Consider the following 16003-nt stretch of genomic DNA (forward strand, 5'->3'; position numbering starts at 1 on the left):
GGATAATGTGAAACTCTACTTTTTCATATGGTTCCAAGCAAAATATTCATATTTACTTTCCGATTTTCAACGTTGGAGGATTAATCTCCTTCATTGCTTTACTTTCTGTCATTAGTGTATGTGTTGTTGTATCTATACCTAACTAGCAATGGTGGTGCCTTTTCTTTGGATTTCAATTGTATATATTAGAAAATCCAATGAAATGACCATATCTAAGACTACAAAAGGTGACAGCCTCGCATTACGACATGGTGCAGCTAGCAGATGATCCTATCTCATACACCACTTAAAAAGACATCACAAATTGGGTGATACAAGAATGAGAAAAGTGTTGACACACTCCACCACCTTAAGCATGTGTTTTGTTTTCCCAATCAACACACCGCCACCACACGTTGAACGTAAAGCTACAAACTGATCCAAAAAAACCGAAAACCGCACAAAACCTAATAATATTGGTTGTGTTTGGAAAACATTTTATGAAAACCGCTCGGATTGGATCAGATTTTTGATTGAATTTTCAAAACCAAACCGAACCGGATACATATATTTTAATATATAATTCCATTTTAATATATCTATTTTAATACATATATTTCCATTTTTATAAGTATAATATATTATTCCTTCAAAAAAAAAGTATAATATATTATATTAAGCTATTATTTATTTTCTTTTTAATTCTTTTAATACTACATATGAGTTTAATTTAATCAATTTTGTTTCTATTTCATACGTTTCAAAGATAATCAATCATTTTATTTTGTACTATTAATTTTTTTATAAATCACATGTTATATTCCGTATCTCTAAAAAAAATGTTATATTCCGTATCAAACCTAATATTTTATCATATTTTTATAAGATTATTATTAATAAAAAGTTACAATTTGTAATTTGGATTTCCAAAAACCGATCCAAATTAAACCACATTAAATTGGATCGGATCAGATCGATTTTTTAAAATTAATCATCCAAAACCGAACCGAACTGCATATAATTTTATCTTTGGATCGGATGAGTTTTTGCCTCAAAACCGATTCAACCCGGACAGCGAACACTTCTACATACAAGGAACTATTTTGAATCAGATAGGAGCCCCCACCTATATCAGATTTGGTTACTCCAAATAGTCGACAAATATAACTTGAGTCATAAGTTAGACATTTGATTTATATAATTCGAACAATGTCTTTTTACACACTACAATCTACCTCTAAACATGGTCTTCTGAGGTGTTTGATACATTTCAGATTATATTTGTTGAACACTTTTGCAAAATTTCGGCAAATATAATCCGAACTGCATTTAAGAACATTTCAGATTATATAATCCCAAACACGATTCTAATTATATTATCTGAGCAAAAAAGATTTTGAAAATAAATATAACGCGTGAATAATGCATGGGTGGAAAAAGTAATAACTAAAACTAAAAACTAATGAATTAAAGAAGAAGAAAAAACAATCCAAATACACTTATGGATGACGTTGGTTTGTTGATTTGGGGCTTATGAACGTGGGATGGGCCTCCTAACTAAATCTCTGCGTTATGGTGAAAAAGAATGTTGTTCACACTTCATTCAATGCTAAAAAAATAATGGTAATTTATCAATATAACTTCATCAACAGTTAACTACCGATGAATTTTAATCTACGACACTTAACTGTCGATGGACATTTACGTCTTTTTCTAGTGTGTTTCAGCCTTGTTTGAAGTGTACACCAATTTTCTATTTTCTATGGTGGACTACCTGTCGCATTTCCACCGTGCAATAGCAAAAGGGTATAGCAAGCGCATATTCGTTAAATGTTCCCTCTCAATTTGATGGTCGAATCTTCCACCTACTCAGTTCATTCGCCTCCTTTGTTAAAACTACCATAATACCCACTTTTAATCAAGCAATCATTTGCAAACAAATAGAAATCACTATGGCAATTATGTCAAGCCACTTAACACATACATAAAGTATCATAAATTCATAATTGTTGTTTACAAAGGAAAATGAATCCAATTCGCAAGCAAAACGACCACGACTGATACAAATAAAAAATATGGTTTCGCAATGTGACCCTTTTGCTTCTCATGCTTGTGCTGCTTTCTCTGCCTTTTGCATCTATCTCTTTGAGATTTCAATAAGGTAATCCACCATCTCTTTTGAACTTTACAACTCACCTTACAATTCTGCTATTTTACATCGTTTTTCACTGGTTTTACGTGCTAAACCAATTTTATTGCTTTCAATTATGGGATCAATAAGAAATTAAAACAAGTAAGTAAAATTTTCATTTTTCTATTGTTGCTATGATAAACTAGAAACTAAGCTATCAAATTAGAATACGATAATACATAACTGTCAATCTGTCATAGATGATGTTAGTGTTCATTCTAGCTTTGCTAAGTGTATGTTTAATTGCTCTGCATATACTTGATGCCTCTAAAATTCCATGTAAGTTATATTATTTGTATCTTACATTCATCCATATGTCTCTTACACGCCACTCGCCAGGGTAGATAATGATAGATTAGAATCCAATCAATCCACGCACCTTCCTCACTCTCTCATTAGTTCATCTTCGGGAAATTGTAGCTATTCTTTTGGCAATAATATATTAGTATTACAAGTGATTATAAAGATATTATATAAAAGGCCAACTTAAGTTGGGTATAAGATGTTAGATTTCTCGACTACAAGACAAGTTTATATTTAGTGTCACACAATGTTTCAAATATGATAACATCATCTAGTGGAAGTAACATGGAAAAAAAAAAAAATTACATAAAAATGTAGAGTTTTTTCTGTCAGAAAAAGATGATATAAAATTTGTTGTGATGTGTGTATGCAACCTATCTTCCTTAGGTAATGATATTGAGAAAAATCCTTGTTTATAAGGATCAGCACCTCCAACTTACAAGCTAAGTTTATAAAGATGAATTATGTTTAATATAATTTTTTTAATTATATTAATTGTTTATGTTAGTATTTTCTCTCTTGTTGGGATCTGAACCATAAATCTTTTTATCTTATTAACTCATTTAATTCCTTAATTCAATCAAGTAAGCTATATAAATATCTAATATGTTATAAAAGTCTATGTATTCAAGCTACATTCTAGAATTTTGTAAAGATAAGTTGAATTCAATATAAAAACTTCTCACTAACCTTGATAATATCAAACAAAAAAATTGTAAGATTGGGAACAATATCAACAAGGATTTTTCACAATCTCTTTTTTGAGTTTGGGGAATAGAGGTTAAATAAAAAAGTTTTAATTTGAATATTGGATATAAATGGTGGGATCATCCACATTTGCACTTACGATGCTACAACGGTGGAGGATCCAAGTTCAATAGTAGTTTGTAAGGTGGAAATAATAATAACTCAAATATTTAAGATAATATTATATCGTAAATGTCTCCCACCATAAGGCTACCATACAACTCTCGGGTTGATCTCAACAAATCAAAATAGTTATAAAATAAATTTGAACACCTTTACATCACGATTATTTCACTTTAGTCGGTATAATCATACTCAACGCAACCTCTTGTTGGTCATCCGAGAGGTCATTTGGTTGAAAGATCATCCCTTTCACCTTATGGTAAGTTAACGAAAAAAAACTCCACCCGGCGATTCTTTGAGGTTGCTTACGTCTTCATTTTGATGTTTTAGGGTGTAGTACACTACACCGCGTCTTGTTCCTTAATTTTACTCGTATTTTCCTCATTCTACAAAAAAATATTAATGCTAATTCATGACGTACTATCTAACAATGTTGTATCATGCACACATTTTTTTTCCATCGTTAAATCAATAAAATCCATCAATTTTATTCGATTAATAATAGAAACAAATTTATACATGGTACAATACCTATCCTATTTGCCCATATAACTAGTTCGCTGCTTTTGGTGTTTTTTGTGTTGCTTTTTGTTCACAATGCTAGTTTCTACTTTGGAATAACTTGCGGGCGTTTGATTTTTATCGGTTGGGTGTGTTGTCTCTCACAAACAAGCTGGACATGGGTCCATAAATTCCTTTTATGTTTGGGTTAGAGTTTGTAAAGACCGTGTCTAAATCTTATGAAGTACAAAAGTAGTTGGGATTAATCCTTTCCAGCTTTCATTGTATATCCTTCTAATTCCATATTGATTCCTATGATTAGGAATATTGACAGATTAAAGTTAAACGAGTTCGATTTTGGGATAAAATGCTGATAGACCCATATTATGCAAGAGGTTCAGAAATAAAATTACACTACATCTCCCATATTAAATAAAATACGTGTCTGGGTGAAGTAAAATGCAAAGTCTGCTATTATGGGTTTTTACCTGTGTTCACTAATTAACCTTTCTACAAAGAAAAAAACAATTTAGGCATTGGATTTGAGCTTTACCACATGTTTCTTAAAAGTTCAATATATTAACTGGGTGGCGGGGTATGTTATCTTTAATTTATACCGACCTTTCCTTCAATTGTAAATTTGACACATGGGGTCATATCTCATCTCATTATTTTCTTTGTCCTGATATACATGTAGTTATGTGCTAGTTTCTTGTTTGTCAAAAAAGAAAATGTAGCTAGTTTCTTGTTAATATCATAAATGCTATTCAGTCATTCTGAAAAATCAACTCTATAGAGAAGTAATGCTCTTCCAAAAAAAATACACAAGTAAAATACTAAAACACTCAAGCTGTAGTTAACTACTGCTGACTTATAACTAGAAAATCGAGAGCAGTTATCTACCGCTGAATTTTTTAATTTTTACATGTGTTTTTAGAAACCATTGAAAGTAATTATCAGCGGGCTAATTGAATTGACATTGTCGGCCCAAAGGCCCATTCAAGTGGGACACTCATCACGCTCAATGGGGTCCGCTATTGCTGTTCATGCCCCACGACGAAGATTCTGCTATTTGTCTATTTTCCCCTCACATATGCAAGTTAAATACTAGAATCTTTTATTTAATTACCGGTTAGGTCTTTAATATGTCTTTTTCTCCTTAAAATTTATCTACCGCGCTAGTTGACTCCAGCTTTCTTAAGTGCTAAGTTTATATTTTAATTTATGTAATCAATCAAAATCATAGGGGGTTAATTTCGCATCTATTTTTATAACTAAAAAATCAACAATTTTTATTTTAATTTGCATTAATTATTTAATCAAAATTTATATCAGACGGGAATTTATTAAAACCTAGGTCCCCACAGATGACTACACTATTAGCACTACGTGGTGAAGATCTGTGTGCCACACACAAATATCATTTTTTGTTTGATGAACCGCGTGTATGACTCTGAAGCATAGATTATGGAATTTCTGCCACGCGTCCAACTTCTAAGTCATTTTTAATCAAAAAAATAATTTAATTTAATTTAATAAAAAGTAAAAACAAATTTAATTTTTTTTTAATAACGGGTTGGGCCCTTTGGCGTTAGTGAAACGAGAGATTAACATGCGTTTTCCGGGTAGGTTTACTTTTCCGAATTCAGATCCGAACCGTTAAAATATTCGGGTGATATAAATAAACGGCCGAGATTCGATCGATCACAATCACGGTCTCTATTTAGAGATAGAAATTGAAGTGAATAATACCAGTTCTGCATTTTCACACTCTTGAAAAAAAACGAGCTTCTTATTCCTTCGAGATTCTTCCACCGATTTAGGTTTTTCATTCAGAAATCGAGTTTTAGGGTTTTGATCAAACATGGCAGATCATAACGAGCACGAAGAAGTTAAGAGTGAATCTCTTTTGGACAAGATTTCTGGTAAAATCCATGACCACCATGATTCTTCTTCATCTTCTTCCGATTCAGACAACGACAAAAAAGAGAAAAAAGTTTCATCTCCTACTTCTCTCAAGAACAAGGTTTTCAGGCTTTTCGGCAGAGAAAAGCCCCTTCACAATGTTCTTGGTGGTGGAAAACGTATGCGATTCTCCTTTTTCTTCTTTTCGATTTGATTCTATTTTCTGTATTGTATACTAGTTAATCGATTTCAATTTATGCTATGGTTTTTTATACGTTTTTGTTTTATGGATTGAGGAATTTTTTTTTTTTTTGTTCTTCAGTGGTTTAGTAGTTGGTTTTTACTGGGTCTAGGGTTTTAGATGTTTAGGTCAGATCTTGTTCATTTTGATTCTGATTTTTGTTATTTGTTGATTATTTTGCTGTTTAACTATGAATTAAAAAGATTATGTATCATTTGCATGCCGTTTTGGGTTTAGATCTACAATACCCTGTTCACCTGTTATGTCGTTTTCCCCCAAAATTACAAGATCAAATTTCGTAGCTAGTTTTTTCCGCTGGATTTGTTTGTTTTGGATAAAGACTACATTTTTACTGAAATTAATTTGTCAAGTTTAAGTAATTGAATTACCTTTCATCGTTAAGGATTTACCTTACAGTCTCTTAATTTTGATTCATGCTAACATAATTTTGAGTTTTTTGTGGTATACTATACATTCCTTTTTGCTCATATGGCATATTTGAACAATTCATTGAATAATAGATTGCATTATTATTGTTTTAATAACGTTGAATGGCATGTTATGCAACAGCTGCTGATGTTTTCCTATGGAGAAATAAGAAGATTTCAGCAACAACACTTGGAGTTGCCACAGCTTTATGGGTTCTTTTTGAATTGCTTGAATACCACCTCTTGACTTTGATTTCCCACTTGGCGATACTCGCTCTAGCTGTGTTGTTCTTGTGGTCAAATGCATCCACTTTCATTAACAAGTAAGTTAATTGCTTTAACTGGGATTGCATTTGACTTTTTGATATAATTCCTTCTCTGTTGGTTGATTAAGTTTTCATGTTTTTATTTTGATTAGGTCTCCACCTAAGATCCCACAAGTGCACATTCCTGAGGAACCTGTTTTACAGATTGCCTCTGCTATTAGGATTGAGATCAACAGGGCTTTTGCTATATTAAGAGATATTGCATCTGGAAGGGATCTCAAACAGTTCCTCTCGGTATGTTGATTTCTGCTTTTCATTCTTTTGTCATCATTTGTTGCATTTGCTTCGTCAATATAGAAACTGGTAGTGATTAAATGGAGGTAGGTGGGATTTTCTATCCACCTGGCAATTTTCTACTGAAGAAAAATAGCAGGAGGGCATGTGTCCTGCAATGTTGTAGAGTAGTATTATGCTAATTTCAACTTGCATTTCTATGTGACATCACGGCCTATTGATAACCTGGTAATTTTCCACTGATGAATAATTGCAGGAGGTCATGTGTCCTGCAGTATTTTTTTTTTTTTTTTTTTTTTTGTAATGTGTCCTGCATTGCTGTACAGTGGTATTATGCTAATTTCAACTGTTTAGCTTGTATTAATTGTGAGTTTTGTTGTGTTGGTTAGGTTATTGCTGGATTATGGGTTTTGTCAATTGTTGGGAGCTGGACCAACTTCTTGACATTGTTCTACATAGGTAATGAAATGCCTTCTTTAATCAATGATATTCATTTCCCGGGTAGTTCAAATTTAATTTGTTATGTATGTGTGTATATACAATAATTAATGTCTTGTATTGTGTTGCCTTCCCATAATTTTGTGAAAACAGCTTTTGTTTTGCTTCACACTGTACCTGTGCTTTATGAGAAATATGAAGACCGTGTGGACTCTTTTGGCGAGAAGGCACTTCATGAGTTCAAGAAGCAGTATGCGGTGTTCGATGAAAAGGTATTGAGCAAGATTCCCAAAGGTCCTTTGAAAGACAAAAAGAAAGATTAAGTGTTGAGATGTATGTTGTAGCTGGGTTTCATCAATGCTGTTATGTTCTGATTCACCTCAGTTTAAACCCTGTGATGTTATAATTTTATTTTTTTTAGGGTTTCTTAGTAGACATTGTCGAAGAAATGCTTTATATGTTTTTGTGCTTACATGTAAACCTTGGATCCGTCTTATATGCTTATGGTTGACTTGCTGCTTGGTTGTATTTACATCATGAATATACTACTTTCTGCACTTAATGTTTTCATAGGAGTAGGTGGTATTTATTTCTCCCGACATTTTCAACTTCATTGCTTTTAGAAAGGTTCCCCCATCTAGTATGAATCTTATTACTATTATCTCCCAGCTAATGCAGTCTGCAACTGCTTTGCTTCTCACTTCTTAGCTCCTGTCTGGAATAGCATGAGCACTTGGCATTCCTCTTTGTACTTTTAGTTCTCTTATTTACTAGTACTGCGTATTAAAGAAATTATTACCTAATAAATAAAATAATTAGGACAATCTCTTCTGGATTGCAATTTCTTTTCGAGTGGATTGGTAGTTTGAGACGTAAGGCTGGTTTATACATGACTGAGAAAAACAATGACGTTACTGTGTTGAAGCCGCTGAATCAATTGTATTTCTCTTCAAGGTTTGGATTAATTATATTTTCTGCGTTTTGCAAGTAAATTTCCCCAAGTTTTGTGCCTGGGTATTCTTTATCAATAGGGCGTTAATTTGATGTGTACTCTATTTACTTCTATGAAATTTACTGTTCGCTTACTTTTTTCTTTTATGTATATAGCAAAAATATGCGTAGTCTATGAATCAATTGAATTAAACCTGACAACGATTAAACTACTCTACAAATTTGACTCAATCAAAAAACAAAAAATTGTTAAATTTGACGACCCTCACAATTACAAGGTTTGCATTAAAAATTATATCGTATAACAATTTGATATTTTATGTCATTGAGGTGTGTTAAAATTAATTTTTTTTAATCATTAGATGATGTGCATTGTAATACTAAGACTTAGAGTATCTATCTTTTGGTCAGAAAAATGGTTTGATTTAAAAGTGGAGATTGATTTTGGATATTGCATTTTAGACCTTTTTTTTTTTTTTTTTGAAAGAACCGTCATAAATTAAAATTATACTTTGTCTGATTTGCACAAGTGAAATAAAAACCATGCTTTTTCTAATTTTGCACAAGCGAAATAGTTTGTACAATGCATAAGTGTCTTTTATTGTGAATTTTTATCATATCTCAGATTTAATGGTAATGGTGGAATTTATTGATCTAATAGTAAAATTTTACGATGCTAGAGTATGTAAAAGAGTTGATAGTTTCACAATTCACTGTATCCATTTTATTTAACATTATTTGATGTTAGAAACTAAACTAAACTTAAATTAAGTCATTTCAGAGTCCTTTTTGTATAAATTTTCTCTAATTTCCAATGGCTCAGTGATTTAGTCTGGAGAAAAATTATAGACATTACTGACACAACACAGTAGGTCAATACAAATTTGAGAGTGCATTCATTCCTTTTATCAATTCCATCCAAATCGTTCTGCTAACCAAAACGATAACGATGTAAATTATAAGAATGATCAACAATCACACACTTTTACAAGATTTAAAACAAACATCATGTTGAAATTGACAACAAACATTTATAGAAAAAATATACTACACTTGTAACTAATTATATCCGTGGCAATGGGCAAAACAGCAAAGTTATCATTGGAAAATATAGACACAAATAACTAGTGAATTCTTCATTGCCTAAGAGGAAAATGATTTCCATACACTATTTCATTGAAAAAGAGCACATTCTGTCTTCTGAATTTTTCACAGGAAGTATGACAACTGCTTTTGCTTCCTAGAACCACCTTCTCCGTACAGCTCATTCCATTGTGTCAGCTCACCCATTCCAGCTCCCTCGGCAGAGAAGCTTGCAGCAACCTGATTCTTGGCCTCTTTGAAATCCTGCATATTCAATGGCCTAAGGGTAATAACTCTTTCTTGTGGAACTTCATCCTCTTTTGCTTCTTGACTATTTTTGTTCTGTTCCTTTGCTTCTTGAGTATTTTTGTTTTGTTCCTTGGTAGCTTTCTGTTTCTTATCCTGTTAAGTAATATAAACAGCATATAGAAGGTCACCATAATGAAAACACATTATCAGAAGATTATACAAGAAGTTAAAACATAATTTCTGGGATTACCAGATCCTTTAACCTCTCTTGCTGAATCAACTCTCTAACTGGCCGATAAGCAGCAGTTGTGCACAAGTTCTGCATTGACAAGTTTGACAGTAAAGATCAAGGATAATCAAAAGCACTTGTAGTACTATATTATTATAGGGCCTGTTTGGATAAAAATAAACTTATTTGCAGCTTATAGCACAAGCATTTATCATGATAAGCGCTTATTATAAGTTCAAATAAGCTTTTGAAAATTGTTATAAGTTGTTTTCATAAGTTCTCCAAAACAGTCTCAAAAAGCTTATGTCAGTAGACAAGCTCAAATAAACCAATCTAAACAAGCCCATAGTTATGTCCATTGAAAACATAAGAAAATATTAAACAAGAAACCTTTAAATCACTTCCGGTATATCCGTCTGTCATGGTCGCAAGTTCCTTAAAATCAATTTCTTTGTCCACCTTTTCTTTTGACAAAAGAGTCCTTAAAATCTTTTCCCTGTTCTCAACAGATGGTAGTCCTACCATAATTCTGCATAACAATAGACTCAGATGATCATATTAGTTCACCCATATACACAAAATATAGGTGGCAAGTACACCATAATATTTCCTTCTCCCTCAACATAAATTAAGATTAAACCTTCAATTTGATCTCTAAGCTATTAATCTCTCTCCAATTTAGTCTCTAAAATTTAAATGTAATAATTCGTTCTTAAAATATTCTCAATCCATCATGTTGATTCATGAACTTTGTAATATATTTCTACAGAGGGACACCTGATGGATTGACAATAGTCGAGGGATAATTTATTATAGGGTTAATTATGTTTTTGGTCCCTATAAAATTGAGAACTTTTAAGTTTAGTCCTTACTTAATTTTAATAGGTTTTTTAGTCCCTACAAAAAAAATTACTTCTAATTTTAGTCCTTGTTACGACAAAGTTTGTTTAATTATCCTTAAACTTTTAAATTTTTGAACAATTTTTTTATGACAAGTTTATAACACTATGAAAGGTTCATTACTAAAATTTAGAATTTTTTAACATGAAACGAATTAAATATGAATTTTTTAAAATGACAAAAGTTAAAGATAAATTTAACAAATTCTGGAAGTAGAAATCAAATTTTGCGACAATTTTTTGTAGAGGAACTTTTAGTAATGTTCTTAACACGTATGCGAAAAATTGTTCAAAAGCTCAAGAGTTTAAGCACAAATTAAACAAATTTGAATTGAGGAGGGACTAATACTGATTGAAAAAATTTATTTTAAGGACTAAAAGAACTATTAAAATTAAGTAAGGACTAAACTTAAAAGGTCCCAATTTTATAGGAACTAAAAACATATTTAACCCTTTATTATATTTCTATATTCTCGGCCAAATAGGAGAGAGAATCGTAGTTTAGAGACTGAATTGAATATTAGATCCATAACTTAACCAAAAAGTGGGCGACAAAGATGGAATAATGTGACAAACATACTTGAAAAAAAGCAGAGAAATCAAGTGGCATAATAAAATGAAGAATGGAATAAGCCAAAAGCTAATTGACACACCTCCTTTCAAATCGCCTTATAATAGCTTCATCCAAGTCAAATGGCCTATTGGTTGCTGCAAGAACAAGGATGCGCTCTCCTTGTTTTGTCGTGAGCCCGTCCCAATGGGACATAAATTCATTCTTTATTTTCCGCATGGCTTCATGCTCCCCAACTCTTGTTCGTTGCCCAAGCATGCTATCAACCTCATCGACAAATATAATAGTTGGGGAGACTTTGGATGCAAGTGTGAATAAAGCGCGAACATTCTTCTCATCTTCACCAAACCATTTAGAAGTGATGGTAGACATGGACACATTAATGAAACTTGCTCCAGCTTCCTTTGCAATGGCCTTCGCCAGCATTGTTTTCCCAGTTCCAGGAGGCCCAAATAGCAATATTCCCCGACATGGTTTTAGAAGTCCTCCAGTGAAAAGGTCTGGCCTTCGAAGAGGAAGCATTACTAGTTCTTGAAGTGATTCTTTTGTTTCTTCTAAGGCACCAATATCAGAGAATGTGACATCAATCTCATTTGCTGGTATAACTTCAGGCCTTATTCGCTTCTCAAATTCATTATCAGGAGGAACTTCCTGCAAGTGAACATGTACAGTAAATGTTGAAGTGAAATTCACATTACATAAGATCAGAAAAAAAAAAAAAAAAAAAGAGAGAGGAGTCAAAAATAGAAAAAAATGTTCCTAAATCTTAAGTTATGAAATCAACACCAATACCTATCTGCCGAGTATTAAGCTTAAAGATGAAACATAAACGAATAGATTTTTGATTACAAAGAAATTTTGATAAAAAGCAAAGGCTTACAGAAGCTTTTGATGCTGCAACCGGTTTCTCAGCACCTGCCTTTGCCACTGAAGTTGATATTTCTGCTTCAGCCTTTTTTACTGGAGCAGCACCGTCGGCAGGGGCAGCACTTTCCGCCTTAACTGCTGGTTTCGCAACAGTTTCCACCACGCTTGGAATCTTCGTGTCCATGAGAGAGAGAGAGAGAGAGAGAGAGAGAGAGAGAGCAATATATGCATATTAGTACAAGGTAGTTACTAGTTTCTATTTTAAACTTAATGAACAAACATAACTAATAGTGCAAACCTCAGATTTTAGAGCTTGATCCTCCAACTTTGATGTATCTCTTCCACTGAATTTCCCTTTTCGGAATATACCCAATGCATGCGACAAACTGTTCCACAAGCATTAGTAAGTACATCAAATATACATGGTTCATGTTCATTTAATTTTCATGCAATTAATGTTGCAACTTTCAAGTCTCACCTATTACAAGAAATAATCAGCTTCCCATTTCTGTATTCGAGGTCTTTGTTTTTCATCAAATGATGAGAGATTGCTGACACAATAATCTCTTCTATATAGTTACTGAGAACCATTGTGTCTTCCACACAGATGGAATCCAAGTCATCGCAATCAAGATCATTGGCTGCAAGCACTTCCGTAATATGATTTTTATTATCCTGAACTTGTATCATCTTCATATCCTCTTCCAATTGTGACTTCCAGCTGACGAGATGTGATTCATCTTCCGGAGGTCTGATTTCTATATCGTACGGGAAGAGCACAGTAAGTTTCTCATCCAATTCTTCAAATTCATTACCAGAATCTAGAACTCGCGAACCAAGAATCAGAATCGGTCCAGAGAGTCTCTTCAACATTTTTTGGAACATGTTATATATCTTTTGTGATCTAGATAATAACCTATCAACATCCCTCAGATATAGCACAATGGGATAAGTTTTTGACACAGAAAGTAGAACCTGCAAGTAAAACGTCCAATTACCAAATCCATGTCTTTGTGGAGGAATATATATATCTTGTCTAGTGAAAACGTGGGAATGCTCTGATGCTGAAGTCTCTATATGATTAATTGTAACAGTACCTTGTAAAGAGACTGTATAAGAAGTTTTTCATCAAAAGACCAGCTGGCTGTGCGCTTCAAAGGAGCTGAACGGATATATAATTAGAAAGAGAGAACAATGAAATTTCACAGATATGTCTAAGAATTAAAATGAAACTGATTCTACTGTGCGTTGGTCTAGTTCTCACTCCAAAAGATATTGAATTAAATACACAAGAAACCAATTCTATAAATGATGTGAGTTGTAACTCCATATCAGAAATCAGCACTCCGGTTTATGATGCATTAACTAAACAATATGAGTTTGGTTCTGTAACTGATCCTAAATTATAACTAAATAAGATCAATAGTCAACATCAATCTTTTTACATAAACTTTTCAAGAAACCTGGATTTGTAGGATTGCTTTGCGAAGTAAGGCCACTAATATTTGAAGTGGAAGAAGCATTCCTGCGAAGCTTTGGAGGATTACAAGATGCTTCATCCCCCCTGCAAATCAACAGACAAATACTAAGTAATAATATAAAATAAAAGAAAATAGCATGAAAGTAGGTTATATTCATTCTCATAGTCAGAATATAGCTTTATCTACTCTACTTACATTGATTGTAGATCCATTCCACTGCTTTGCCTGTTCATTTTTCCTGAAACTAATTTTGCATGTGGTCAGTAATATTGATTTAATGGGCCTTTTAAAAATTGTGAACATCATTTAAGCTAGTAATGTCCAGATAAAGAGAGAAATTTAAGAGATTAACCAGTTACAAGCTACCCTAATTTAAAAACATTCAGGACCCCTTGACCAAATATAAGTTACATTAATCTTCAGACCAGAACAAGGCAGAAAAACCCTGTATTAAAGATTGACAAAGCTTTTGGTTGATTATGAATCTAGCTCTAATTCACCATGGATTTGAAGATGTAAGGAATTTGTTGTACCTTTAGGTTCCTCCCTTTGTGAAAATATTGAAAATGACCCAAATATGTCAGATAGCTTCTCCAAAGTTGATTCTGAAGTGGATCTTTTGAAAGACTGCAATCAAAGGTAGCAAAATTAAGTCAAGAAGGAGCATAATATTTATCCAAGACGGTATGCAGCAGAATTCTGAAGAGAGTAATTTTTGCAAAATTACATGCATGAGAAAAAATAATAAAAGATAAACTAGGAGGGTCTTACAAATTCTTTGTTGCCAGTACCATATTTACCCTGAATCTGTAGCAATCATAGCAGATCAACCATTAATACACATAAGTGACATCGGAAAATAGAAAAGATTTGAATAAATCAAAACATGTAACACTCACCTTCAATGAAAAGTCAGTTAAATCCAAGAGAAGCAACTTGGCCTCAAAGTAATGAGCCAAAGCCTTGGCAAGCACTTGTTGGTAAAGTTCTTCAAGACAAAAAAGGTTGATAAAGGAAAATATAGTTAGCTTAAGGTTTTCAACATAGTATTTCAATCCATGATTATTGAAATCGAGATTCAATTATGAATCAGAAACTCTATTCTCGATATCGTGAATACAATCTTATTATGAATCAAATACAAATTTTGGTATAGAATTTTATTACGAATTTTAAAAAAGTAAACTAAAAACAACAAACATACTTAAAAAGAAAAAACTTCATATTTATATAAGAACTTAAAAATAATTCATCAAATCAAAACGAAAATGAGAAATACAAAGGCTGGCCACAGAAAATTCAGAGAAAAGGTGTGATTGATGATCATAATATTGTTTTTAGCATGTTACCATAGGTACCAAGTTTCCACTCTCTGTCGAAAAACAGGTTCCAAACAATTTTTTTCCATGTGAGGCATCAAACCTAAATCCCTTACCCACTTGGATCAGTATAAACATAGTCTTTTTATTTTTTATTTTTTTTTATTATCATGAATCAAATGATAATAATCAATCATAATGATTTTTCTTTTGATCAAAATATATATTTTTTGGATTTCTTGTAAGGAATTTGGCGCATACACATGTAAAAGAGAAGATGATAAATAAAACTAACCAGCAGGGCCAGAGAGAAGAATAGTTCTGCTAGCAGGAGCAAGATTACGCGTATATTTAGAAACTTCAGCATGCTTTAAATGAACATATGCAGCACTTGTAAGCAAAACCCGCGTCTGCTCACTGTTATCAAGAAACAAAATAAGTGATTATGAAAAGAAATGAAAGATCAAAGGTTGATTAATTAGCATAAAGTAAGCATGCCTTAGATAATAAGGGAATTTATCAAAAGTAACGTTGCTTTCTCTGCCATCAACAATTTGGCGTAACATTTCATGTTCAATTTTATCAGCAGTAACAGCATTAGAAGAGAAAGAATAATTAGGACCCCATTTAGAAACATTTTGTCCAGAATTCGCTAATCCAATTCCAACTCCAACTCCTACTCCAACACCAACACTCAAAGCTGATATCAATATACTTTTATGTTCCATATTTTTTTTTTGAGTTGAGTTGAAGAGCCCGAACTAACTGTGATATGTTGTTTGAGTGATGGATATTTGTTAAGGCGGCGGAGGAGAATGGAAATGAATGTGCTCTGTTTTTTTTTTTTTTCGTTCCCGCTTTTTGTGTGATATTTTTCCTTTGGATTAGGAGTTTTTAAATAGGGAACAAGGTGACTCATGTATACCTTGTGCTACGTG

The 16003-nt window shown here is 32.6% G+C and overlaps 2 protein-coding genes across 2 annotated transcripts; one reads left to right on the forward strand and one right to left on the reverse strand.

The window, feature by feature from the left end:
- The first annotated feature begins 5558 nt into the window (after positions 1-5558).
- Positions 5559-7973, forward strand: LOC25502127 (reticulon-like protein B2). Its single transcript, XM_013591679.2, has 5 exons — positions 5559-5928; positions 6561-6741; positions 6837-6978; positions 7368-7437; positions 7570-7973. Exons 1-5 carry the CDS (start codon positions 5709-5711, stop codon positions 7737-7739), a joined length of 783 nt encoding a protein of 260 aa, XP_013447133.1. The 5' UTR covers positions 5559-5708; the 3' UTR covers positions 7740-7973.
- A 1267-nt stretch (positions 7974-9240) lies between these two features.
- Positions 9241-15945, reverse strand: LOC25502128 (uncharacterized). The gene is made up of 15 exons (XM_013591680.3): positions 15564-15945; positions 15361-15482; positions 14646-14734; positions 14518-14553; positions 14280-14373; positions 13942-13990; positions 13729-13829; positions 13363-13427; positions 12744-13240; positions 12564-12651; positions 12279-12437; positions 11481-12049; positions 10319-10457; positions 9950-10018; positions 9241-9852 (listed from the first exon to the last, which is right to left on the reverse strand). The coding sequence occupies exons 1-15, from the start codon at positions 15791-15793 to the stop codon at positions 9577-9579; spliced, it is 2583 nt and encodes an 860-aa protein (XP_013447134.1). The 5' UTR covers positions 15794-15945; the 3' UTR covers positions 9241-9576.
- Positions 15946-16003: the final 58 nt, after the last annotated feature.

Source organism: Medicago truncatula, chromosome 8, assembly GCF_003473485.1.
Source record: "Medicago truncatula cultivar Jemalong A17 chromosome 8, MtrunA17r5.0-ANR, whole genome shotgun sequence".
NCBI classification, from domain to species: Eukaryota; Viridiplantae; Streptophyta; class Magnoliopsida; order Fabales; family Fabaceae; genus Medicago; species Medicago truncatula.